A 26,898-nucleotide genomic window follows, 5' to 3' on the forward strand; every position below is an offset into this window, starting at 1 on the left:
CTACGCACATTTTATAAATGAGGCCACTAAAATCCATGGCAACGTTCAGATTTATAAAAATCTTTATAAAGAAGTGCTTAATAGCACGTCAGGTTCTAAGCAGGCGTACGCACTTTACCTTATGGCAGTCGGAGTACTGCAGGTATTTGGAAATCTAAGCAGCAATAAGAATAATACATGTGCAGACAAGGGCGTAGATTTGGTTTCAACATTGGGGGGGGGTTGAGCGTTGGTATGCTGCCTGATATTATTTTTTTTTATTTTATTTTATTTTTTTATGTGTGTAGCGTTTTTGGATAATTTATTTCCTCTCTATCTATCTATCTATCTATCTATCTATCTATCTATCTATCTATCTATCTATCTATCTATCTATCTATCTATCTATCTATCTATCTATCTATCTATCATAACTTTATGGAATTTATCTATAACCATTCATCAAATTCTAACATAACGGAGTGATTCTAAAAAGAAAGAAATTATGTTAAAATTTGAAAACGCCAGTAGGTGGCAGCGAACCGACGTTTTAATGAGTGAGCTACTTAAATCGTTCATTCAAGCTAATTCGTTCAAAATCAGATTAATTAAGGAAGAAAACAAACACCGATGTGAATACTTTTGTCATTGATAAGATACTATTGAAAAATTAAGTAACAAAACAGACGGCTGTTTTAGTAACTGGTTACAGTTGCACTGATAGTTATGGCTAAATTGCAATGGATTAGCTAGTTAAAATATATGTGGAGTGTAATTAGCTATTACAATGTTTTTATACCTCCTTCTCAGTACATGCTTTATTCTTTTTAACGTCCCTCTTTGAACAGAAGTTTAATATAGTTGGCTGGGCAACAGTTCTCTTCATTTTTTGGTGCTACCCGTGCTCTCCATTCAAACAGTACAGCACCACTCGCGTTGTTGTGGTGAAAGTGCGTCGCGCATTGGTTGGGCGTTACCAATCAGTTCAATGGAAGGGGGATATTTTTTTGACTAATTTATTATGACAAACTCATATTCGATTAGAAACAAAATAATTGTTACAAAATAAATGAATTATACATATGTTAGTATAGATCTACTGTGATTTTCATGTTGAAATATTGAGGGGGGTTGTAACTGATGGATTTGAATATTGGGGGGTTACCTCCCCCCCATCCCCCCCGCAAACTACGCCCCTGTGTGCAGATGTTCATTTTCTATAAATCATGCGTACACACATTTGAGAAAGGATCTTAGATCAAATGAAGGACGGTTTCTACAGAACATTTTATAAATGAGGCCCAGGTGTTTATGCCAAAAATCAGTCAAAACTGCTCCTACATGGGCTTTGTTTTTAATGTTTTTTTTTGTTTGTTTGTTTGTTTGGTCTGACATGCAAGTTGTCAAAGCTTTTCTCGTAGATGAATTGGCTCTCTCAAGGAATCATTTTTCAGAGAGACTTGCCTGCCAGCTTTTTAAAAAGGATAAAGAGCATGGATAGGTTCACCTGATAAGATGTACTGTATTTTTTCACTATAACTTAAGACAAGAAACAAAGCCTCTAAATAAAACTACACAAGTTATGTGCAATTCAAGCAATTAGAGATATTTACAGACGGCACATAAAAATGACTTTTATTTAGAGTATTAACAAATTCATGTTCTATACATTTTATGGACATTACCTTTGTAACTTGTCACAAATAATTGATTTTATAAAAATAAATGTACATGAAACAGCATATATAATAAGTACTTTGCTTATGGTGTGTGATTTTATTTTTAACCAGATTTCCTCCTACATTCATATTCAAACAAATACTGTAAAAAAAGTATTAAGCATCAACAAAACCATCTATTGTTGATTAGGATATTTATATTTTGAGAGTTACAGTGTTGACAGACAGCATAAAAAAGGAAGAAAAACTGAAAGAAAGTCAGAATTTTGCCCAGCGGGAACACCTGATTACACTAACAAGGTTTGGCTCACCATGTGTTTATAGCCTCTATTTTCCTTGAAGAGAAGTCACTTAAAAAAAAAAAAAAAAAAGACTGTTTCCGGATAAGTCCTACTGCACACATTGTTTATTAGGACTGGGGCTGATGCTAAATTCTGCAGTGTGCCATGAAACTGAAATGAGGTTGTCACACTATTCACGCAGAGTTATTGTAAATCATCATTGCAGTTAAGAAAAGAAAAGGCAAAGATTTGGCCATTCTTCTGAAGTGGCCCATTACATCAGTGGTTCAGACAAACATCAGAACTGTGGCATCACCATCAACACTGTATCCCAGCAGCTGTCCAATGTTTTTTTTTTTTTTCCCGAAAGTATAACAGGCCTTTTAACTACAGTTACAGAAATAGCTACAAATATACTGCTACCGTGCAGTGCCTTATTAGCTACATAGTTTGGTAGTTTCATACTCCATTGAGTTGGGCTGCTTGGCGCTGAAGGCCTGAAGAGCAGTCTGGATTCGGACCACATCAGTGGTAGAAAGTTTGAGACGGTGGCGTAATAAGCAGGCGAAGAGGTCCAGAGGTTGCTGGCCCGGTGGGGAGAGTCGGTTGACCCGATCTCGGATCTCCAGCAGCTGGAGCAAGGCCGAGTCCTGCGAGCCCTGCGTGTACGGGTAGTCCAACTGCAGGATCAAGTCCTGGATGGCATCTGGATCAAAGTGCATACTGTATCCGAACACCTGCATACTGTTGATTTTCATGTAGCCCAGGTTACGGGACGAATCCATGTATTCCAATGGCTCGAAATGGGCGCTGCCATTACCCTGAGCTGATGCTGTTTTGACACGGCTCCTCAGGTAAATGTGTACTGTCTCAAAAAAGGTCTTCCACTTGTTACCTAGAGTCAGGGTCCAGTTATAACAGTCAAGTGGGATGTCTAACTTGGTCCTTTCCCAGTCAGGGTAACTGTTCTGGTCAATGGGCATGATCCAGCTCTCAGAATGACTCCCTCCAAATGGGTTGATGTACACGGACAGCACGGGTTCAAGGGTGCTGTTTTTAGTAAGGCATATCTGCAGGGAGATCCCTAGGAGCATATGAACGTGGTTAGACTTGAACTTGTTGCTCTTCAGTGTCAACAACATCCTCTTCCTCCAGCTGGGATCAAACCAGTTGTTGAGTCTGACGTCATTGCTTATGAACATTGCGTGAATGCTGATCCGTCCGTCCTTCTTTTGCAGAAGGTAGCGCAGCTCCAGGTCCTGGAGGTCGGTCTCAAAACCGATGTAGTTGTCGGTAGAATCCGGTATGGTATTCCTACAGGTCCCTTGGCTTAGCATGTAGCCAGGATTGCAGCTGGCACAGCGAGAGCGATTCTCATAGGAGCAGGAGGCGCAGTGAGGGCCGTCGCCCACGGAGCAAGGGATAACACCCTGGCAGGACGGGTGCTCATAATGACAGGAGCAGGTTCGCGTTTCCTCCATGTAGGAGCCTATCTGATTGTTCTCACTGCAGTACATGATGGAGAGGATATACCTCAGCCAATAGCTGAGAGGCCTATGGTGAAGGAAGGAATGAATGCGATAAGTCAGATTGTCTTGAAAGTCGTAAATGATATTGCATTTCATCATAGATAGAGTCGGAGGATAAAGAAAGTGGCAATATTAAAGATGTCACAAGAATTAATCAAGGTACTTGATGTTCATAGGAACATTCCATTTTGTTCATTCTTCAGTAGCTTACAGTGTAACAGCATATATGTGTTTTTATTGAACAAAATAAAACATATAATGTACATGTATATGTATTGTACTGAAATAGTTGACTTAAAGGGATAGTTCACCCAAAAATTTGAAAATTTGCTGTTAGAGATGTGCAAAATAAAAATTATGTCATTATTTACTCACCCTCAAATTGTATGAGTTTCTTTCTTCTGTTGAACACCAAAAAAGATATTTTAAAGAATGTTGGTAATTAAAACAGTTGATGATAGCCATTGACTTCCATAGTAGGAAAAAAATACAACGGAAGTCAATGGCTACTGTCAACTGTCTGGTTACCAACATTCTTTAAAATATCTTCTTTTGAGTTCAACAGAAGAAAGAAAGGTTTGGAACAACTTAAGGGTGAGTACTTGATGACAAAATTCTCATTTTTGGGTGAACTATCCCTTTAATTTACTCACCCTCAGGCCATCTAAGATGAAGGTGACTTTTTTTTTCTTCAGCTGAACAGTAAAGAAGATTTTTAGCTGAAACCGTGGTCCTTTGTGATTCGTATAATGCAAGACAATAGCTACAGTCACTTTGAGAGTCAAAAAACAGGACTTGTCCTGAGCTTCCTGTCGCATAATGACCTATTGTATTAAATAATGTTCAGTTTCTTGCACAGACCTTCATAAGACCTCAATGTATCACCAGGAGCCACGGGTATTCATTTTGTTTTGCCTGTATGTTTTTTTGACTCTCAAAGTGACTGTAGCCATTGACTTGCATTATACAAATCACCAAGGACCACAGTAAAAACTAAAAGCCAAAAATTTTTTTTTACTGTTCAACTGAAGAAAAAACAAGTCACCTACTGTACATCTTTGATGGCATGAGGGTGAGTAAATTTACAGCAAATTTTCATTTTTGGGTGAACTATCCCTTTAAATGTTGCTTGCATTAAAAATGTACTCAAAGTACCTATTTCATTATAATAATTTGTATTACTAAACATTTTTTTAATTGATCAACAAAGAAGAAAGATTGATTGAAAAACTGATTGATTAATTGATTTTCTTCTAATAAATTGCTTAACCCAAGTAGACAATTTGGAAAAATCAATTCTTAAAAAAATTAACACTAGTCACTAAATTATTTCCAAATAATTTCATCCATTTTATGAGCATGAAAAAATGCCATCCTGCAAAAATTAACATAACATGCATATTCAGACACTGTAATGATTCTCTCAGCAGCCACTGGCAAATGAACTCAGTGGAGTGGATCAGCACTATCTGTCACATGGAGTCAAATTGTAAACATCAGCTAAAAATGTACTTGTTTCCCATTTTCCATTTCACTTTGTTTTTCCAAAAACAATAACAGAGTAAAATTTAATCTCATACATCATTTATAAAGCCTAATTTAAAAACAGTAAATGATGTGCCTATCTAATATTTGAGCCATATTGAATGTCATTTTTTACACATATTAATGTCATTGGTTAACAATCCTCACTAAACACAAATCATAATAAACCTGAAGAGGATAATGTTTGTGCATATTTTTGGAGTTTAAATAAGGTCAAAAATATTCTTAATTCTCCTCTGAAATGGCTTATAGATAAATAGCCCATTATTTCCAAGGCTTGTGTTATGTATGGTAACTCTTCTTTTCATAGTGCAAAAATCTATTTCAGCAATTGCCCTTTATTTATGCTCTCCTGAGAGATAGCCGAAGATTTTCATTGCCATGGAATTTCCTCTTGCGCAGAGAAAAACAGTTTACCCTGGATTAAAACATAAGTGATGGCAACAGAATGTATAAATATTCATGGCACCAGGCTGCCTGAGAGACAGTCAGTATGCAGGTGGTTGGCAATGGAAGAAATCTCAGCAGCCTGTCAGCATATTTCACTGACAGCAAAACGGAAATTCACACCAGAGACAAAACATGCTCATGCACATTTATTCCACGAGAAAACAATTTCATGAGAATTTCCATATTTTTAGAGTGTAAAAAAACATCTACCGGAAGAACAGAATAAGCGTTAAACAAGCGGTTTTGCTCTTATGGAAAATTACACCCATTAAGGAATAGGTAGTATAATCACTCAAAACCAGTTATCAGATTCAGAAAGTTAATGTATTTGACTATGATTTTAAAGCACTGATTAGACACTAAAAGACAAAGTGATATGAAAACAAACATAAAGGAAATATATGGGAATGCATTTTATGAACAAATTTTTCAAGCTGTTGACAAATTCTGCCTGACAAAAGGAATGGAAAAAAAAGTCATTTAAACGAAGGGTGAAAATTAAATAAATCAAGTGTGAATGATAAAATGACAAGGAAAACAAAACAATAAATCAGGAACTCAAAAGCGGTCTAATAAAATGTCTATGTCTGTTGCTTTATTTTTCTTGCTGCAACTTGAATCATATGTTATCAAAGACGAAGGATGCTCTTGAAGATAGATCAAGGCAGATTGCAGAAACATTTCAAACACATGCAGTTATTGTTCTCATGCCCTAGACTCCTCTGTCCCCAGATAAGAAACTTTGGAAAGTATTAGTATAATGTACATTTGTACTTTAGATCTGATGTTATTCTCATATATGGAAATGTTTGTTTTCACAAGTGCTGCAAAATGAAGTGAAGTACAGCACTTTTTTTTGTGTTTACTTCACATTTTTAACTAATAGCTTTACAAAATAGAGTCATATTAAAATACTTAATTATGCATGCTTAATAATACCCTAATTAATCATGTAATTATTTACATGAATAATTAGGGCATGTAGCCGGGAAGCAACTCACACGTTGCTGTTAGTGTTAGTTCCTGTGCTGGCTAGATTTCTTACAAATTGTAGTCCATTACTGATTACAATTTACATGACAAAAAAATGTAGTTAGTAACAATCTAGTAGATGATACATTTAAAGGGTTAGCTGACCCAAAAATGAAATTTCTGTCATTAAGGGCTCACCCTTGTGTCGTTCTAAACCCGTAAGATTTTCTTTCATCTTCAGAACACAAATTTATTTATTTTTGATGAAATCAAAATCCCACATAGAAAGCAATATAATCATATAAAAGGTCCAGAAAAGTAGTAAAGACATAGTTAAAATAGTCATCGTGACTACAGTGGTTCAACCTTAATGTTATGAGGCGACGAGAATAATTTGAGCGCAATAGAATAAAGTCGTTATTTTTTGTTCTGTTTTTGCACACAAAAAGTATTCTCGTCGCTTCATAGCATTAAGGCCACATCCACACAAAGCCAGAGCTTTCCCTTTCCAATCTTTTTTTCCCCTCGTCTCAAGAAATAGCTGCGTACACATGAAACCACTGAAACCGACTCAAAACTATGTAGTATACATGCCAGATAAGTATGTGGCACTGTATTTCTTCCACAGAGATACAATAAAAATGGAGAATAAGACTTTGAGCATGCACATGAACCTTGCACGCTGTATACAAACTTTAGTAATACTTAGAAATAAAGCTTTATTTTAATAAAGATAATAGGCCCATAGCTTCTGTAGCACAAACGGTGTTTATCATTGTTGTTGTTGTAGCTGTTACGTGACGTAGCGGTGTCGACTAGGGTCGAGACGTGGGGTGATGACATCATCGTTTCACAAAATATTCGGATTGGCAGAACACACGAAAACGCAAGGGTGTCGTATTCAGATTTATCCACTCTGGGACCCGGTTTCAAAAAAATAGCGGTTTCAGGCTCCCAAAACGCCAGATCCATCTGGATGAAATGCAGATACAATACAAAATCTTTATGGATACATCTAAACGCATCTCCGTGTGGATGGGCTCTAAGGTTGAACCACTGTAGTCACGTTGACTATTTTAATGATACTACTTTTCTGGACCTTGAATGATGGTAATTACGTTGCTTTCTATGGGGGTTAAAAAAACCTCTTGGATTTCATCATTCTTAATTTGTTCCAAAGACGAGGAAAGTTTTTATAGGTTTGGAACGACATGAGGGTGAGTAATTAATGACAGAAATGTAATTTTTGGGTGAAATAACCCTTTAAGGTAATGTATTCTGACTACTTTTTGATTACTTTTAGATTACAAAAGAGAAATATTTTGCATTCTTTGTTATAAATAACATGAAGTGCATTAAATATGACATTATGTCAGAGTTTCCCAAACTGGGATTTGTTAAAAAAAAGAAAGAATATTCATGTAATCAATAAAAAAAAAAATTGCAATATGCAATACAAGGACTTGGCAGTACAATTGCAATATGCAATACAAGTACTTAATTTGGAATCTGATTATGTAATCCATATTACATGTAATCAGTTCTCACATGCTGCCTTTTTTCATTTCATTTCATTTTTATCTATTATTTTATTTTTATGCTGACCAAAAAAAAAAAAGACCAATCAATATAATCTATAAATTGTATAACAGTTGCCATATGCCAAGAAAATAAAATCCAAATTTTCCAGTATACTAAATATTTGGAAGAAAGAAGCATGACTAGTGCAAAATTGAAAATCCGAAAATCTCACCGTCCCTTCCAGGGAATAAATTACGTAATAGAAGATTTTCAGTGTCATCTATATGTCGCTAAATCTGCAATAACTGTATTGCATGTCATCCCAATGCACCCTTCTAGCTTAAGTGATAATATGGGGATATCTGAATAGTATGTCTTTGAGAAGTCAATATGAATATTAATGAACCAAGAACTTTCAACTGTGAAGCTGATCATCGCTTTAGGCTTCGCTTTCACCTCATCTGACTCAAGTAGTTTCCACTTGACTTGGCTGCCTGCGTGGTTTGCATAATTCTCATTTTTGCACAGCCCTGACCCTCTACCATCTTTGAACACTCAGTCTCAGACCTTAAGTCGTGAACTTTCTCCTTTCACGGCCCTTACCAAAGGCACTGCATTATCATGCGAGTGCAGAGCCAATAAATTACCTGTTTCTCGTGTCTTCCATTAAAACACAACCTGCACTTTAGCCTATAGATGGGAAGATAAAACCTATTCATCCACTAACTCCTGAAATGATTAGATGGGACAGTCTCTATCATTTCAGAGAGGCTGGGACTTCAGCCAAGACACTAGACTTAACACAATTATGCTTGCCACAATTGCCCTCAGATATGGACTGAGTAGTGTGTTAAAGGCATTTCTTAATTAATTAGTTTGGAGGACATGCATTTTAAATCTCCCATTAGAACATCCATTTGGAAACGGTTCCAAAAAAAAAAGATCCAACGCAATATCACAACAAATGTATGTGACATCGTGACTAATACAGACATTATAGGAGGGTTTGACGTTTATATGAACATACATTTCAATCTTTTATGGTAAGAATCAACATTCTGTGATTCTATGAAAAAAATAATAGATTTTACAATAAGGTCTGTTAACATCAGTTAAAGCATCAGGTATTGTAAAAATAATAATAATAATAATAATAATAAACAATACTTTTACAGCATTTTAATAATAATAAATAATAAGGTCTTTGCACACTGAGTCCGAAACTTTCATATGCGTTTTTTCGTATTCGTCATCCTAAAAATTAGTCACGCGCAGAAACCTTGCACACTGAGTCCGATGCGTATTAATTAATCCGTTGCAAAAAAATGTGCAAAGCAATACAAAATGGAGTCTTCAAGCAGTGAGGATTATTTTGTTGTCCTCTCTTCTTATCAAGAGAAAAAGAAAGAGGAAATATTGGGCCCTTCCAATCCTCGGATTGCATATAGAGAGGAAGAAGAGTTCCACCTCCTTATCAAGGAGCTGTGGGATTATCCCGTGCGATTCAAAGTTTAATTCAGGATGTCTGTGGCGCAGTTTGATGCTTTGCTAACGATACTGGAGCCACATATTAAAAAGAAGACCACCAATATGGATTCCTCACTTTGCCATATGGTGCTTTGTGTTGCGAGACAAAGTGGATTAATTTTTCAGACGCCATTCTGGATTTTGCCGTTTGCTTGGTGTCTCTGAATTGTCAAAACACCTCTCAAAATGCTTGCTACGGATGTGAAAAACACAGAAAAATGAACCCGATCCATTTTTTTTTTATGACGGACGAAAGTTTCGGAGGCAGTGTGTAAACGTGATTGACACAACGTGAGGTCGTATTTATTTTTTAACGTGTAAATTTCATTTCACCTTAACAATTAATCATGGTTAAAGGGACAGTCCACCCAAAAATGAAATATATACTGATCTTTTTTTAATATTTCAAGTTGTTTAAACAAACATTAGTTATATAAACAAACATAAATTAACTACTACTATTATTTTTATAATTATAAATAATATATATATAGTTTTTATTTATTTTATATTTCTTTCTGTCATTTTTTGCCATGACAGCTTCGTTGGCTATTTTCATGGTGAAGACCAAACTTGAGTTATTAAAATTTAATATAAAATCTAAATAACAGATAATTTAATATAAAATCTAAATAACATAAAATAAGATCTATTCTTGTAAAAAAACTAAATTTGGATTAATTTGATTAAAAACCTTTTCAATGGTATCAACAGGATAAAACTTTTTTTTTTTTTTAAACTAGCTTAATAAATGCTGTAAAAATGTTGCTAATTGTTTGTTCATGATACCTAATTAACTAATGTTAAGAAAAGGAACTTTACTGTAAAAGTCTGTTCAACCCTGAATCCTTCAAGAAGCAATGACAAACTATTTTTACCTCTCATCACATTACAATCAATTATAAATACGGACATTTCCTTTTATAACCCATTAGGAACATGGCACATATCTTACCTCTCCCTGGGCACAGATATTTTGGGTTGAGTCCGACACCTTTTGCTGAGTTTGAAGAGTTTGCCGACAATCCGCTGTGCTTTGCTGAACAGCTGTTGAGTGCTAGTCTCCAACAGTTGAAAACGTTGCTGAACGCCAGGGTCCATCTTCCAAAAGTACTGCACAGCAGATGTGTTCAGAGCATAGAACGTTGGTAATCTCCTCACAAAATTTTGGAAGTCCTCTAGAAAGGCAGACAAGTGTTGAGAATAAATTACTGGAATGACTTTGCCTCATGCCTGGGAAAAAGAAATCAGTCATGTTCGATAAAATGAGTCAACAGTGAAACTGGGGGTAGAAGGGGAGCAGGTGGAACGTTATTTTCATTCCTTTGATGAAAATTGAAAATTGTCCTGTGTGATTGAACACTGATAGGCGAGGACAGCAGGGTTTTTTCAATGAATTGCTAAAAAACGCTAAGCCGTTTCTAAGAAGGACAGACTGATTTTGAAGGAGCACATGTGGTTCAACTTCAACAACAACATTAAGTTCTGACAGGATGGCAAGTAGTTAAAAGCAAAGCAGGATCACCTCGGCCACACAAATGTCTTCCAGCGGAGGGAAGTTCATTTTCATTTGAGGCAAGAAAAAAATCGATAGCCGTGTTATGGTGCTCAACGCCCTAATCAATGCTCTACCTAACATCTAACAAGAAATGATCTCAGTGGCTATAATTAACAACACAGATCCTCATCATAGCCTGACAATTCCAGTCTGTGCAGAATTGGATTTTTCATGCAATCAAACATTAGGTAATTGAAAATATTACAAGTTCCATTTTTAGATATCCATTGATCTGTCCAAGTCGCCAAGTTTTGTTTTGATATCGAATTTCTTAACGAAACAAAAACTGGTGTGGTGCCCTGTGTGGTGTGGACTAGTAGATGATCTTGCTCCAGCTGATGATTGTTGTTTATTTATTTGGTTTACAGTCATTAGGCAGTGGTTTTTTTTCACTCCCTGCTGTTGCTGCAGGAGGTAGAACTCCAACATGGCCGTGATGCACACGAAAAACCTGCTCCGTGCTGGCTCAGTGCCTAGCTTAGGGACAAGTAAGCCTGCCAAGTCCAAAACGCTGCTTTACCACAATGACAATGACACTAGATCCCAGGAAGCACTTCCCACTATTTCCTTGTCAGCCATCAAATGTAACAAGGTGACAACAATCACTGTTTAATGTCACCCCACTATGTGTCAGGGATATTCAAAGATCTAAGTGGCATAACAGAATTAATTTGGTGCTAGCATGCTAAAGGCCTTCCTGAATTATGACTACTTAAAAAAAATAAAAATAAATAAATAAATAAATAAATCATAATTATGAAACCTCTTGCAAGACAAAACTACTGCTTGCTTTTTAACATTCAAAGAAAGAATTCACCTCTAAGTGATTGTTATTTAAATCACCCCATATTACTGTAAGGAGAATTTTTAAAGAACTGTGCTGGTGATTCTTTTCCATGAAATTACTCCCCATTGGGACTAATGGTTTCAATTAAAAAAGGAACTAAAGAATCATAAAAGTAGTCCATATGACTTTATATGTTATTAAGTTATACAAAAGCATACAAAAGACTGAAATTGAATTGATTATTCACTGATAAAAGACTGTTCAGACTTTTTTTTAAAACTGGATGAACTGATTCGAGTTCAAAAAAGAGATATTTGTGTACAAACTGCTACTTCTCTCATGAACTTGACAATCTAAAGCAATATTTTCAGTGAATAACCATTTAAGCCGATTAGAAATGCTATTGTATAGCTTCAAAACACTTTTATGATATATTTATGGTGTGTTTGTGTCCTTCTAGAAGTTTCAGTCAAAAGCTTCAGCTTCAGAAGATTCAGTCTCTCCACTCTCTCCAATTGCGTGGAACAAAGAAATCAGTACAATTCTTAAACAAATCTATTTGTGTTTTACAGAAGAAATTGTCATTTTTTTTTTTATTTTAACTATTCACCATGTTTCATTAAAAGTAACAAGAAAACTTGAAAATGGCAGAATCTTACCAGACTCTTCAAACTCTTGGTTGGCTTGTGTCCATGATTCTCTGATGAGTTTCAGACTGTCCTGCATAGCCTTCAGGTCTTCACTGGGACAGTTGCACTGGGGATAATCAACACTGCATTTGCACCAGCATTCGTTATCCCGGCACACAAACTCACCCTCGGAGTGACAGCCAATATAACTGAGAGCTGCCTCCACAAATCGGCTCCTTAGGTATTCTGGCAGAATGGCCTGAAGCCCTAAAAGAGTACAAAATTGTTTGTATATAAATACATAATATGCCTCAAAAGAACAGGGTCTGTAAGATTTATTTAAAACAAATGAATTAAAATCTATTCACCCAGGGCATATCAGATTGATCTAAAGTGACAGTAAAGGCATATATGAAAGATTTCTGTTTCTATTAATCAAATAATCCTGAAAAAAAAATGTATACATGTATGTCAACATTGATTATAATAATAAATGTTACTTGGAGCACTAAATCAGCATATTAGAATAATTTCTTAGGGAGCATGTGACACTGAAGACTTTGCCATTACAGGAATACAATTTAAATTATATTTTACTGTCAAAAACATAAAAAAAAAATCTTACTGACCCCAAACATTTGAATGGTAGTGTATAGTAAAATACCACTATTTTAAATATTATAAGTAAATCTTTTAAAATAAAATAAATTTCCATACATTTCAAGCTAATATCTTGGAAAATTCCTCGAAATTCCAAAGAAACATTTGAAGTGAAACATTTTTTGTGCTTTTACAACAAAGGATGGTTGTGGCATATTTCTCTGAACACGCTGCTGCGTTATTCAACAAAAGAATAAAATTCAAAGAATGATAATATCATTGAAAAGTCTGGGATACAGTTAAATTATGAATGTGCTACCTTGTAGATGAATCTTGTTCTCAGGACTCTGAACCAAAACGGAACTGACAGAATCGAGGTTGTCATAGTTACTGCATCCAAGAGGGCCTGTCCTTGTTTCGGTCACCTTAAGGGAAGACAAGAGAAAGCACATGACAATACTCTGAGCAAAACAGAGGCAGAAATGACACTGAGGCAATTAAATATGCAGAGCAGGCAGATGACTGCCCTGTAAAATCAGAGTAACATAGATTTATCCAGTGCTTCTACAAGCTCAGAAAAAGGACATATTGTTTTAGACATGTATTTAAAGGATTGCTGTTGCAACATAAGAACTAAACAATGTTAAAATTGCATAAGTTTTAAAAGTGTCTGTCCAGAATACCATAACGATTCTACCGTTACACCAAGGACATGACTGTTATTGAAAAAGCTATCATTTGGACCAAATTCAGTAATGTAGTGAAGGGCAATATTTCACGGTGAAAGTAATGTACTTTCGCTGTACGTAAATAGTGAAGGTTAATGGACCTGTTGTGGAAGTAGATGGCCGAATGCGACTTGAATTAGTCAGTTTGGGACATATCAACACAGATGTTTCAATAAAAGGCATTATATATTATACTGTAAGGTACAGTACTGAAAAGAAATGCAAAGAACAGCTGTTAGAAGAAACTATTGTACAGGCAAATGGATCAAAAATCCAGAGCAAACAAATAGGTAGACATAAGAGTAGAACATCCCTGACATATCACTGACACCTCACTGACAAAACTATCGACACGGTATCTTTGTTCCCATCCAAGAGTTGTGTTAAAATGGAGCACAATCACAGCTCAATCATTCCTGACAAAAGCTTCAGTTTTTTTCCCTGACAAAAGTCACTGTATATCAAGGCTCGCCTGACACGTAGGAAGAAAACTCACTGCCTGTGGGCAAATATATCTCCCTACCTGTCACTTACAAATTGTTCTCTGTTCTACATTGTCTTCTTTAATATTTCCCCCGGTGAGTGAATAAAAGTCTTCATGTCGTGTTTGTAGATTAATGGTGACCCGAGATTTCCGTCAGGCGAAACTAACTTTTCTTCTTCTTTGTTGGAAGAAAAGTTGCCTTTGTTCGACATCTTCTCGAGGGTCACCGGATAAACGGTGAAGCGGATAAAATTATACAAAGTAAACACTATAGTGAACCCTCCAAGCAGAATGCAGTTGTTGTCATGCAAGTGAACCACTGAAAATGACTGAGGACCTGGAAAAGCCAAGGAAGCATTTCTAATGTGTTACACAAGCAGCAAATCCCCATTATCGAAAGCTGCTTTATTTAATTTCCATTCAGCGTGTTGAAATAACTTTCAAGCCAGTGAGAATCAGGAGGAAAAGCACAAGTTCAGCAAGCCTACCGCTGGCATTTCCATTCCTCTTATTGACGCGTCCACGCAATTAATTAAAATCCAAGGAGCCTCTACAGGGTTCAGCAGATTAATTTCTAACAAAGACAGATGTCCGACTTAAAGGGAAAATTGACCAATTGCAAGTATAAAGATGGGTTTTTCTATGCATACCAATGAGCCGGTCCGCAACAAGGGCTCGACGGAGCGGAGCATGTGCAGAACTTGGGCTTTCTATAATGAAACGTGAAAAAATAGAGAACTGTTGCTGCAGCTAGTGCATCTGAATTGGAAATTCGGAATTTACCTGAGTGTGCACTATGTGCCATCCATTACAGATGCTGAGTACAAACCATGTGGACTGAAAACTGTGTATTTTTTCAAATTATCTGCAGTGTTTTATTTGTGCTGACTCCATCAGAACCTCAAGCAGCAGGCTGTAAAGAGATCAGTGACTGGTATAAGGGTCGCTTTCATTGTGGCTCAGTATAAGGGATGTATTCAAGGAAATGGGTCAGTTGTGACTTGTAACATTCACTCTTAATCACTCTGAACTCAAGTTCCTAAGACTGTATCCTCTATCTTTATTAAAAAAGACCATGGGGGTCATGATCCTAGGCGTGTCGTTCTATACATAGTTATTGTCATTCTTTTGTCTCTTACTGCCATTGTAAGAGACTAAAACACTGCATAGTTTAGAATGGGTATTAACAATAGGGGCTTTTGCACCGGAGGAACCTTTTCATAGTTCCTAGAACTATTGGCTGAAGTACCCGGATTTTGGCATTTTCGCACCGCAGGAACTAGGAACGATTTTAGTTCTAGGAACTCCATTTGATGGAACTAAATTAGCTTCTACTTCAGAGTAGGGTCTAAACCAGAACTTTGAACTATCAATGGCGTAAGTAACAATGTAACAGTGGTGTAACTATCAATGTACGTTAATTTGTCAGACGCATTTGTCAAACACCGGCACCAGGCATTTTTAAAAAGCCGTGTAAACATATTTACTTCACAAACATGGAAAACAGTGATAACGGCATTTACCTGTTGTCTGCAGGGTTGTGTTCTTTTCTTTGCCCCGATGATATGTAATATTGAAAGTTGTCAAAGGAGATTTTGTCTCTTAGCCACACGTTTTGATCTTTCAGTCACGTAAATCAGTGTTTCTCAAACTGGGGTACGCGAGGTGACAACCCACATGGAAAGAACCTATATGTGGATATATGCGCATATATGAAACCTATATGCAGTGTATATGTACATATATGCTGCATATATGCACATATATGATAATATATATGCTGCATATATGCGCATATATACTGCATATATGCTATATATATGCTGCATATATGCGCATATATACTGCAAATATGCTATATATATGCTGCATATATGCGTATATATACTGCATATATGTGTATATATGCCACATATAGGCAAAATTGAGGTGCATATATGTGCATATACAGGAAATATAGGTCTCCTGTATTGCTTCTTCATATCCATATATATGCCCTATACATACAAGATATGTCTTCTATATAGCTAATGGCAGGATCTGGTCATTTTGTAGCTCATATCTCATTTTTGACTGTCATACATGATGCCTAGCTCATATTTTCTATTATCAAGGCAAAAACTAAGAATTAACGAAAAAAATTATGCAAGAACTTATGTATGTGCGAATGTAGCAGTTATGTATTTAGACAATTATTTTGTGATTCCACTTGCCATGACCATATTTGGGGTTTCCTGCCGCCATGCTGACTTGGGGTGTTGATGCACTTTGCTGCTTCCCAGTCTGCATGAGACATCACAGCGGTAGGTCGCACAAAGTTTTAGCGGTGATTCAATTAAGGCCATGTTTCATGTAACAGCTGAATTCACATGATATATTTGTATGATTGTAATCCAAAACCCCTCTGTGATGTACATTCAGATGTTTCGTTGATTATTTTTCTTTACTTAAGTTACTTTTAATATCTCTCTTTCTCAGCGTTGTGCGTTGCTGCCGCATGCTGTTTGTATGCTGCACAAGTCCTCATATATTGCCATTTGTGTTATACAGAATAAAGTGAGGACCTGATGGCAAGATTTTTCGCAGTCTGTCTTTGATTACGACACAACGCAGAAAACACACCGCTACACGAACACGTGAAATTGGTCCCACATGGAAGAAACCTATATAAACATATATGTTTCAATATAGGTTTGATATAGGTTTTTAATATATGTGACATATATGTACATATATGTGTATATATATATATGTGTGCATATATGTGTACATATATGTACATATAATATAGGAAAACGGCCAATTTTATATATGTCACATATATGTAAAACCTATATCAAACCTATATTGAAACATATATGTTTATATAGGTTTTTTCCATGTGGGAAAAGGGGGTACGCGAACAAAATGCGGAGTAGTTAATTTAACTCTACCATACCTTAAAATAATATTAAAACCGTGCATGTATTTCTAACTGGCAAAATGCCGTAAATCCATTACACTTAATCAAATTACCTCATGTTTTGCAGTCTAAAATGACTGCATCCACACAAGCAGCATGCATATGATAGATTGCGTGCCGAATCTGCTGCCTTAAATCGCGCTAAATTACTGCCGTTCTCGACAATGCACCTTTGTAAAAGTGGGGATTTAGCACTTGCATGAAGAAGAAATATATACACAGATAGTGGATTGATATCAATTTAAGACTCAAACTTTCTTCGATACAAAAACATACCTTGTGTGAGTTCTTGTATTTAATGTTGATAACGAGGAAGAATGCAATTGTTCCCAAATATCCACATGACTGCAAACGTGCATTATTATACAACAGGTCAAAAAACAAAACGTACATTTTAAACACAGTACTGTCAGTATTTACCCTATTTTGCAACGAAAAAATATTTCTAACAAAAACCAGAGCAGAACTACAACACACGAATGCGGCTTTGAATGAATCGTGAGTCAGTGATTCAATGATTCATTCACAGCCACTTGCTTCGTTACTGAATGAATGACTCGATGACTCACTCATAAAAACAGTGACTTGCTGCCACCTACTGGCAGTTTTAGTTTAATATTTAAAAGTATCACTTTGTTTTACCATCATTGCATATTTCTCTATTAAACATTTTTTTTTATTTAAAACATTATTTATTTTATAAAGTTATTTATAAACGTAAAAATATGCACTGGAAAATCAATTTAGGGGGCAAATATTGTGCCTTAATGGAAAAGGTGCGACTGCAGTCGAAGTGGAAGAGAGGGGGTACGCAGAAGGATGGGAATCCCTTCAGGGGGTACTCCACTCTAAAAAGTTTGAGAACCACTGATGTAAATTATGCTTTTACATTCCATCTTCATTATCTTCATTGTGTTTAACACACAACAAACACAGCTCCAATCACAGCGTCTTCCATCCACTGTTTTTTTGCGTTTGTAAAAGCCGCACTTAAAGATGCCGCTGTCGGCCGCTTCACAGTTCCTATTCCCGATGCGAATGCAACCAGGAACATGGCCCAGGGGGAGAAATTAGTTCTCTGGGAACTATCCTAATGGCTAGTTTCTATGACTGAGTAACTATTCGGTGTGAAAGCCCCTAAAAACGTCACAGTAGCCTCACTTAAAAAGGAAGAGCTCACTTAATAATGAAAATCTCTCATTTACATATCCTCATTTGTGTTACACAGAAGAAAAAAAGTACAGAACAACATAACAGTAAGACTTTAAAAATACAAAGTGACTAAAATGATTTGCTAAATAAATATTAGCAATCCATTGCATTTCTCTCACAGTAAATGAGTAAAAACAGACAGTTTTGTAATTCCCACCTGTGATTAATCCAACAAAGACTCAGGAAAATATCAGGATGAGTGGGCCCGCATAGCCACATATTTGAATAATAATGGATTTTAAGATGCCGATCCCAGCTTTTTTGATATGCTAGAAATGTCATTAATGTTTCATAAGCATTGGCATTATAATATTGCTTTACACAAAGATCCAGATAGAATGGGGCCTGTATTTAATCAGTGAGCATTAGTCAAAAGGCATTTTCCTATTTGCATTAGGCATGTTTTTACACTGCATTGAAACAATCTTTGATATATTCAAGCAGCTGTTTTCATGAAAAGTCCTTTTCCGGTGGGTTAGCGTACCCCTCGTTTCAGTGTGTGCTATGGGGGAAGCTTATCATTGGAGGAAAGTGCGCATTAGAATGGAATTATACCCTTCACTACAGAAAATGGGACTTTATTGAAAGCAGCAGGGAATCCTCAGTGAGGCTAGTAGTGGTTAATGCTCTCAGCTTCAGCTTGTGAAATCTTAGAATGAAACACAAAGGCATGCTCTCTACAAGAGAGCTTCATCTGCGTGCATTAGCTGGAAATTCTTTTTGATTTTTCAAGCGTTTTTTCCTCGCAGTAGGATTCGGAAGTTCTCGTTCTGGTTTATGGCAGTTAAGAGGGGGGAAACTGGGGGAGGTGTGGAGGTGCTGGCAGAGTTTTCATGCCTCCCAGCTTGTGCTCGGGATGCTTGACTGATGACCCAGGCAAACGTCAAAGCGCTACCAGTGGCAAAATGCCCAACTCTTTCTCTGAATCATAATCTTTCATAAAGTTTTCCACAGTTCATATACTCTGCCACAGCGTTGGTGAGAGTATTCATAGCATGCAAAAGGTTTTCCAATGCTTAACAGAGAGGAATGTGATTTTGAGTATATAGGAGAACGGGGAATGTAAATGTAAATGTAAAAAAAACCCAACTGATAAATATTGTATTATTGAGTATTTTTAAAAAATAATGTGCATTATTATTTAATACACTTGCTTGTTTAAAGTAGTTAGTCCATAGTCCACCCAAAAATGAAAATTCTGTCATCATTTACTCACCCTCATGTTGTTCCAAACCTGCATGACTTACTTTCTTCTGTGGTACATAAAAGAAAATATTTTGAGGAATATTGGTAACCAGGGCTTGACATTAACTTTTTTATTCACCAGCCACTGTGGCTAGTGGTTTCCAAAGTTACTAGCAACTCAGCATTTTCACTGGCCAAAATTTTGACATCGATACCATGGGGAAAAACTGTCATATAGATATTTTTTTTTTAGCTCATAATTTAGTAGCAGGTATATAAGACTGCTGTCAAGACCTGACACATGGATCCATTTTACTTTTACACAAGCGTTAAAATATAACTGACTGTGTATGCGTGAATTCTCGCCATTGATGGCATTTTGACATTATTTTGTGTGTATTTGACTGTTTAAGCGCTATAAGCAGTGAAAAACAACTCAATTTAGTACTGATAGGTGGCTTTATGCTCACACACTTTGGGTGTAAGCACAAATTCTGCGGAAATGCATAAAATTATGTGCAATATGTGCAATTCCGTGCCAAAATTCAAGCCCTGTAACACCAATATTTATCCTGAGAAAATGAAATGAGTGAGTAAGGGGAGGCAGGTTTGTGTGTCAACTCGCTGTTGGAGACATGAGAGAGCGAGAAAGCACAGCTGGTATCATGTATCTATGTGGAAAACGAGTATTGGAAACGTTTCAGATATTTCAGTACCGATATCAAAAATCGATATTTCATGACAGCACTGACAACAGATAACAACACTGCTCTTAGTTTATGATTTCAGTTGATTTTTTAAAAGACTACAATTGAAAAATCTAAATTTCAACCCACCAAAGTGGCTAGTAGGAGTGACTGTATTACACGACACTGCTGAAATCCACCCGCATTTGGCGGGTTGGTGGGTGTTAATGTCAAGCCCTGTTGGTAAGCAAACAGTTTTAGTTCCCATTGACTTACATTATATGGACAAAAATACAATGGAAGGCAATGGTAACCAAAACTGTTTGGTTACCAACATTCTTCAATATATCTTTTGTGTTCCACAGAAAAAATAAAGTTACACAGTTTTGGAACTACATATGGGTGAGTAAATGATGACAGAATATTTATTTCTGGGTGGACTATACCTTTAACACATCAGTAATAATAATAATAACAACAATAACCATTATTGTTATTATAATTACATAAAATAAACACAAATCACTAAACATTTACCAAATTATTATAACACATAAAATCAGTCTAGTAGCATTTGGTTACATTTTAGATTGCGATTTTACTGACTTAGCCTGATTTATCTGTACCATTTATATCTCTGGACAATATTACAGAAAAAAATGAGAGGGGGTGACAGTGGAGAAAGTATTGCACAGGGAGTTGCACAAAAAAAAAAAGAGACTCACTATGACAATTTATTTCTAATGAAAGAGGCAAACAGTCACAGAATTTAGAGCAGGCTCAATCCTGCAAAACTGATGCGGATGAAGAATACAAGAGGAGCGCGTGTGCAGGGCGGCTGCCAGGAGAAACAGAATCTGTGACACCTGCAAGATGGGGGTGTGAGCAATCAATCGATATCGGATTGTTCAAATGAAGATCACGATTAATCAGAAAATTGATATTTTTATTGACTTCCATACATTAGAAAATCAAAGTTCTAATGAGTCCTTGACCCATTGCCTGACGTTCATCTAAGCCTCTTCAGAGTTATAAATTCTGGCCACTTAGCATGATGGCTTGCAAGTATATCACCTTGATTGCAGGAGGCACATCATGCAGTCAGACTTTAAAATGCGCAGCCCTGACTACTCAAACCATCCATATGTATCTAAACATGCCCTATTGTAATAAACCTCAACTAACACTCCTCCCTCCTGTAAATCAAAATGAAATGTTGTGATTGATGTCAACTGGCACTCTCTGCATTTCCTGTCCACTGTCGCATCTGACTGTGGAGGTTAAAGATTCATTTATTATTGGCGGTGCAGAAAATCCTCCTCATAAGTCTCTTATTCATTAGAGCCTGACACCTCACTTATATTCAAAATGGCTGACGAATGGGCTGGGCTCTCAAAGAAATTATTGAAATGGAACAGATAATTTGTCACACTGATGCATAATTCCAGCAGCACCTTCATATTTATTTATTTGCTATATTCCCCCTATACCCTCCCCCCCAAGAAGATATCTCTTCCATTTGAGCAAGTCACTCTCTCTCAAACGTATGTTTGCCATGGAGAGAATCGCCAATTTGGTACAGAGAGCCTTTGTATTCACATCCGTCTTCATCCACATGAGGTAAAAATCCATGGGCTGAATTAAAGACTGCTGATCCTGAGAATATTTCACATCAATCACCTGAAATGCCAGGCAAATAAAGGCATCTAAAAGGACCTCCATCTACTCATTTCCATCAAGATAGCTTACAAGCTCTTAAGCTAAGACACTTGCTGTCAGGAGGCAATGTGTCTTGCTCCCTGCAAATACAAACCAACTACAATAAAACAGAGTTGGGAACAGAGTTCCATATACAGTGTGTGTGTATATATATATATAATATTTGAAATACTACTGGAAATGACTGATGTTGCACGCTAATTAAATACCATATTAACAGTGTTTACTGCACTACTAACAGCGCACTACCACAACACAGCTACTAAACAAACAGTGCAAAACAAACAGAGAGACAAGTGTAGTACAATTATAGAAGGACTCATACTCATACATAAGGAAACATACAAAGCAAACAGTGCAGACCATTTCTTGATTGAATGACTCTTATGAACCGGCTCTTTTTAGTGAACCAAACACATACAGCTTACAACTAACTGAAAATTAAATCAGTAGCTGGGTTTCCATTCAAACATGAAACGAATCTTTTCAAAGTTCACAAAAAAAAGAAAGAAAAGTGAATTAGGTCTGTGTACTTTTACTTTTTTCCTTATTTAAACCAGAAATGAAATATGGAAAATGCGGTTTCTTTGTTTTTTATTTTAACACTGATGAATAGAATTAGGAGATACAAGCTAATTTTCCTTATGCAATATTATTATTTTGTTAAAAATAATATAAATGATATACAACTTGTTTTTTAATATATATAAAAGAGCTAAATTTAATTTCCAGTGTTTTGCATCATACACACAGACGCTAAAGCGCCCTCTAGTGCCTTTTCTTCTGGCGTCAATAGAATGACTCACTTCAAGAGCCTGCCTAAATGACATTGATTCATTTTCATTCGTTAAATTAATATTATTATTATGATTAATATTATTATTATTACATTTATATTTTAACCTAAACATTACATTTCTAAACCTTAGTCCTATTGTTTAGCGCTCTAACATGATCGACTTCCCGCTTTTTCGTCTGACTCTGTTAGGTGTTTATATTGTTTTATATTGAGAACGTGTTTGGGATTAGGAGTCACTTATGCTGTTCAAATTGAAAATATACCAACATTTGTTATGATGACAAAATTATACCCGAATATGTGATTTTCATGAAGACAAAATTCCCATGCCCTTTGCCTCAGTGGAGGTTTGACATGAAATATTTCTCAATTCTCATTAAAAGCAATGCGTTACGGCCGCGTCGCTGGACATTCTACACTTTACGTGGCTTAATCCTACTAGAACAACAACCAGGGAGAAACTATTTTCTCGCACATTTTCTTGTCATCAACAGCATCTAAGGCTAAGACAACGGCAACGTAAACAAAGTGGAAGGACAATATTTTTATGTTAAGCTTTTATAACGGTTTTCTATAACGCTACGTTGAAAGCGCGTTGCTTTCATATTCGGCCTGACCTGCTTGTCTGCACATCTTTATTGGTCATTTAATATCAGTGTCTTCATAACTGTGTTTTATTTTCAAGGAAAAAGCTTAACGTGTTAATTGTGTTCATAGGACTGCTTATAGCCTAAGTAGTGAATTTGCTCTTCCAATATCACTATCGCCTGGACGAAGCGGAACATAGGCTACTGGTTTGCCACCAGTATAGCATTCTCTTGGACATGCGGCAGTATCGGACCCCTCGTGAGTGAGAATGGGGTGGAAAAGTCAATTATTATCATGTTGCAGAGACATGGCTCTCAAAAGTGTGGGAGAAACAACAATTTTACAAAAGAAAACTTGTAAATTGACATTTCTTCGACTTTAATCTGTCCTTTTTTAATTTTGGTTTATGAAGATGCAAAACGTAATAAACAAAAATCTGAAAATAAGTCAATATTTATTTTGTGCACATGAAATTTGTGTATTCAGTTTTAATTTAAATTTTGGTATTCACCATAGCATTTAAAAATACAACAACCGTTCGTTTTTTTTATTTTCTTGACGTGGTTAAAAAACGAAAAAGGAATGGACACAAAAGTACACGGACCGAATTAGGTGCATTTCCATCAAATTGTTTAAGCGGATGACAGTGGTATTGGTAACTTAATCGCGATGCATCGATATATTGTCCCAGCCCTAGTAACCAACAGTAATAAACACCATCAGCAAAAACAGCTGATTAGTCACATGGGTTTAATGTTTGCTACATCAGACTATATTTGGAAAGTGCATTTCCATCTCCCATTATTCACATTAACTTTTTTTTTTTTTTTTTTTTCAATTTTAGTCAAAAACCACCTCAAGTGAGCGTAAAATTTCTTTGCAAATTAAGGGACTGGTTTACTGACTGGTTGCTCATATGACAATGTGCAGTTTTGTCTGCATTTTATAAATAATAATAAAATGTTACCACGTTTTGTTTGTTTAGTATAATTTTAATATATAGACAATTATTAGATTGCATTTATGCCATAACTAAAAATTAAGGGGTCCCACTTTATATTAAGTGGCCGTAACTACTATGTACTTACATCAAAAAATAAGTACAATGTACTTATTGTGTTCATATTGAATTGCAAAACACTTTTGCTGCTATTGAGGTGGATACGGGTAAGGTTAGGGAAAGCTTTGGTGGTATGGGTAGGTTTAAGGGTAGGGGTAAGGTGTAAGGGATGGGTCAACAGTGTAATTATAAATGTAATTACAGAAATTAATTACAGATGTAATTACATGCAGGTGTTTTTAAAATATAAGTACAATGTAAAAACATGTATGTACACAATAAATGCATTGTATCAAATGATTAATTTAAATCTAAGTACATAGTAGTTAAGGCCACTTAATATAAAGTGGGACCAATTAAGGTATTGAATAATTGATTGAAATTCTCTCATTATTTGGCAATGGATTTACAATACTGTTCAAAAGTTTGGGGCTAGTAAGTTTATTATTGTTATTGTTATTATTATTATTATTATTAAAGAAATTAATACTTTTACTCAGCAAGGACACATTAAATTGATCAAAAAGTGACAGTAAAGATATTTACATTTATAATGTTACAAAACATTTCTATTTGAAAGAAATGCTGTTCTTTTGAACATTCCATTCACAAATAATCCCAGAAAAAATATAAAAAGTTTCTACAAAAATGTTAAGCAGCACCAGTTTTCTAAATTGATAATAATCAGAAATGTTTCTTGAGCACAAAATCAGTGTATTAGAATGATTTCTGAAACATTATGTGACACTGGAGTAATGACTGCTTTGGAATCACAGAAATACATTACATTCTAAAATATATTAAAATAGAAAACAGTTATTTTAAATTGTAATAATATGTCACAATATTACTGTTTTTACTGTATTTTGATCAAATAAATGCAGCTTTTGTGAGCATAAGAGACTTCTTTAAAAAAAAAAATCTTACCGACTTTTGAATGGTAGTGTACATTTCTTTTTCTTAGTACAAAAAGTATAAAAAGAACCTTTAATTGAACCGTAAATAAACATTGAGAAATTCTTTACAATTCCCATCCTGCCAAGTCAACACAGATTTATACATATTGTATGACAGATACTGTATACCTACTGAACCATCCTCTGTTTTCCAAATCACCAATTCAACTCTAACATCAACAACATGCATTTAGACGTGTGTAGACACTGTGCATTGTGCCGAAGGCATTTCAGCTCATTTAGTGTGTATGTGGGTTACTGTTTCAAGCAAAATTACTGACACATCTAGTATTCCTTGCTACAGATAACCTGCTATAGATTAACTCATGTATGATGTCTCAAAGAGTGAATATGTGTCTAAAACAGTGCCTTTCAAACAAATCAAATGCTCCTCTGTGCGTATACAAATCGTTTTGTTCCCACCTGTGATTCATCAATACTTCATATCTACCGAACCAGAAATGCAAGAACAAAAGTAAAGGAAAACTACTGTGCTTTTCTAACATTTAACCCACTTCTTTTGATTTCCAAACGATGCAGCTGCAAAACAATAGAAACAGCCGAGATCAAGTCAAACTCCTTTCCAAAAATAAGCACTCAAACGTGGGGTCAGGTCCCCAGGTCTGTGCGCATCTAGGCCACAGGGTTACCTTGATGGCAGTGGAGGCAATCTGGAGGTGGTGCAGTTTTCGCAGAGTACTCTCTCTGTCTATGAAGTAGGAGGCAGCCAGCTGGTGCAGGGCCTCCAGAGTCACAGCCGTGCCATTTGAGTCAGTCAGGTCTGCCGTCCGGCTTAGCCTCCTCTTGTCCACAAATATAGTCAATGCCTCCTCACCTGCATCGAGGGCAAAGCAACATAAAAGAGTGAGGAACACTGGGGAAAATGGCTTCATGAAGAATGTTCTTTGTGTTTATGTAAGGAAGAGTGAAGCAAGGGAATTATCTATCTATTCAGTGACTCTGAAACACAGACTATATGAAGGGAATAGAATATGGAAAATTTGTCAAAGATTGTTTTTTTCTATGAAGTAATTGTGCTAACACATACATAATGAGAAAATTAACTCTCATTAAAAACCATTAACACTTTACATAATGCTCAACAAATCAATAGTTGATGTACATACATATGAGTATTATTTATGTTAAAGTTTTTAATGAAATCATTGATACAGCTGTCAATCGCCTAAAACATTTAATTGCAAATAATGTTGTGTAATTATTAAATTCAGCAGGTTGTGTGGATGTTGCATGTAGAAGAAAACATACATGTAATAAAACACCAGAAAGTAGATTTATGCAACAGAAGCCCTTCTAATTCATGTTTGTACACATTTTAAACTTTTATTTTTAAAATACCACACACAGAAATCAGTAAAACAGGTGCCACAGCCAGACTTTCATGTGTTCACATTTGCAAACATTGGGTCGCCTGAAGAGCAGAGATTTTTTTTAAGAGTAG

The 26,898-nt window shown here is 35.9% G+C and overlaps 1 protein-coding gene across 3 annotated transcripts in view; it reads right to left on the bottom strand.

The window, feature by feature from the left end:
• Positions 1–1,597: 1,597 nt before the first annotated feature.
• brinp3a.1 (bone morphogenetic protein/retinoic acid inducible neural-specific 3a, tandem duplicate 1) overlaps positions 1,598–26,898 on the bottom strand; it is a 45,601-nt gene continuing 20,300 nt past the window's right edge. For all 3 annotated transcript variants that reach the window (XM_048200070.1, XM_048200071.1, XM_048200069.1), the window contains exons 4-8: positions 26,087–26,271; positions 13,377–13,482; positions 12,488–12,724; positions 10,439–10,661; positions 1,598–3,493 (exon numbers count right to left, since the gene is read on the bottom strand). In XM_048200070.1, the coding sequence (XP_048056027.1) occupies positions 2,377–3,493; positions 10,439–10,661; positions 12,488–12,724; positions 13,377–13,482; positions 26,087–26,271 (1,868 nt within the window). In that variant the 3' untranslated portion in view covers positions 1,598–2,376. The remainder of the gene's footprint in view (positions 3,494–10,438; positions 10,662–12,487; positions 12,725–13,376; positions 13,483–26,086; positions 26,272–26,898) is intronic.

Source organism: Megalobrama amblycephala, linkage group LG8, assembly GCF_018812025.1.
Source record: "Megalobrama amblycephala isolate DHTTF-2021 linkage group LG8, ASM1881202v1, whole genome shotgun sequence".
NCBI lineage: Eukaryota > Metazoa > Chordata > Actinopteri > Cypriniformes > Xenocyprididae > Megalobrama > Megalobrama amblycephala.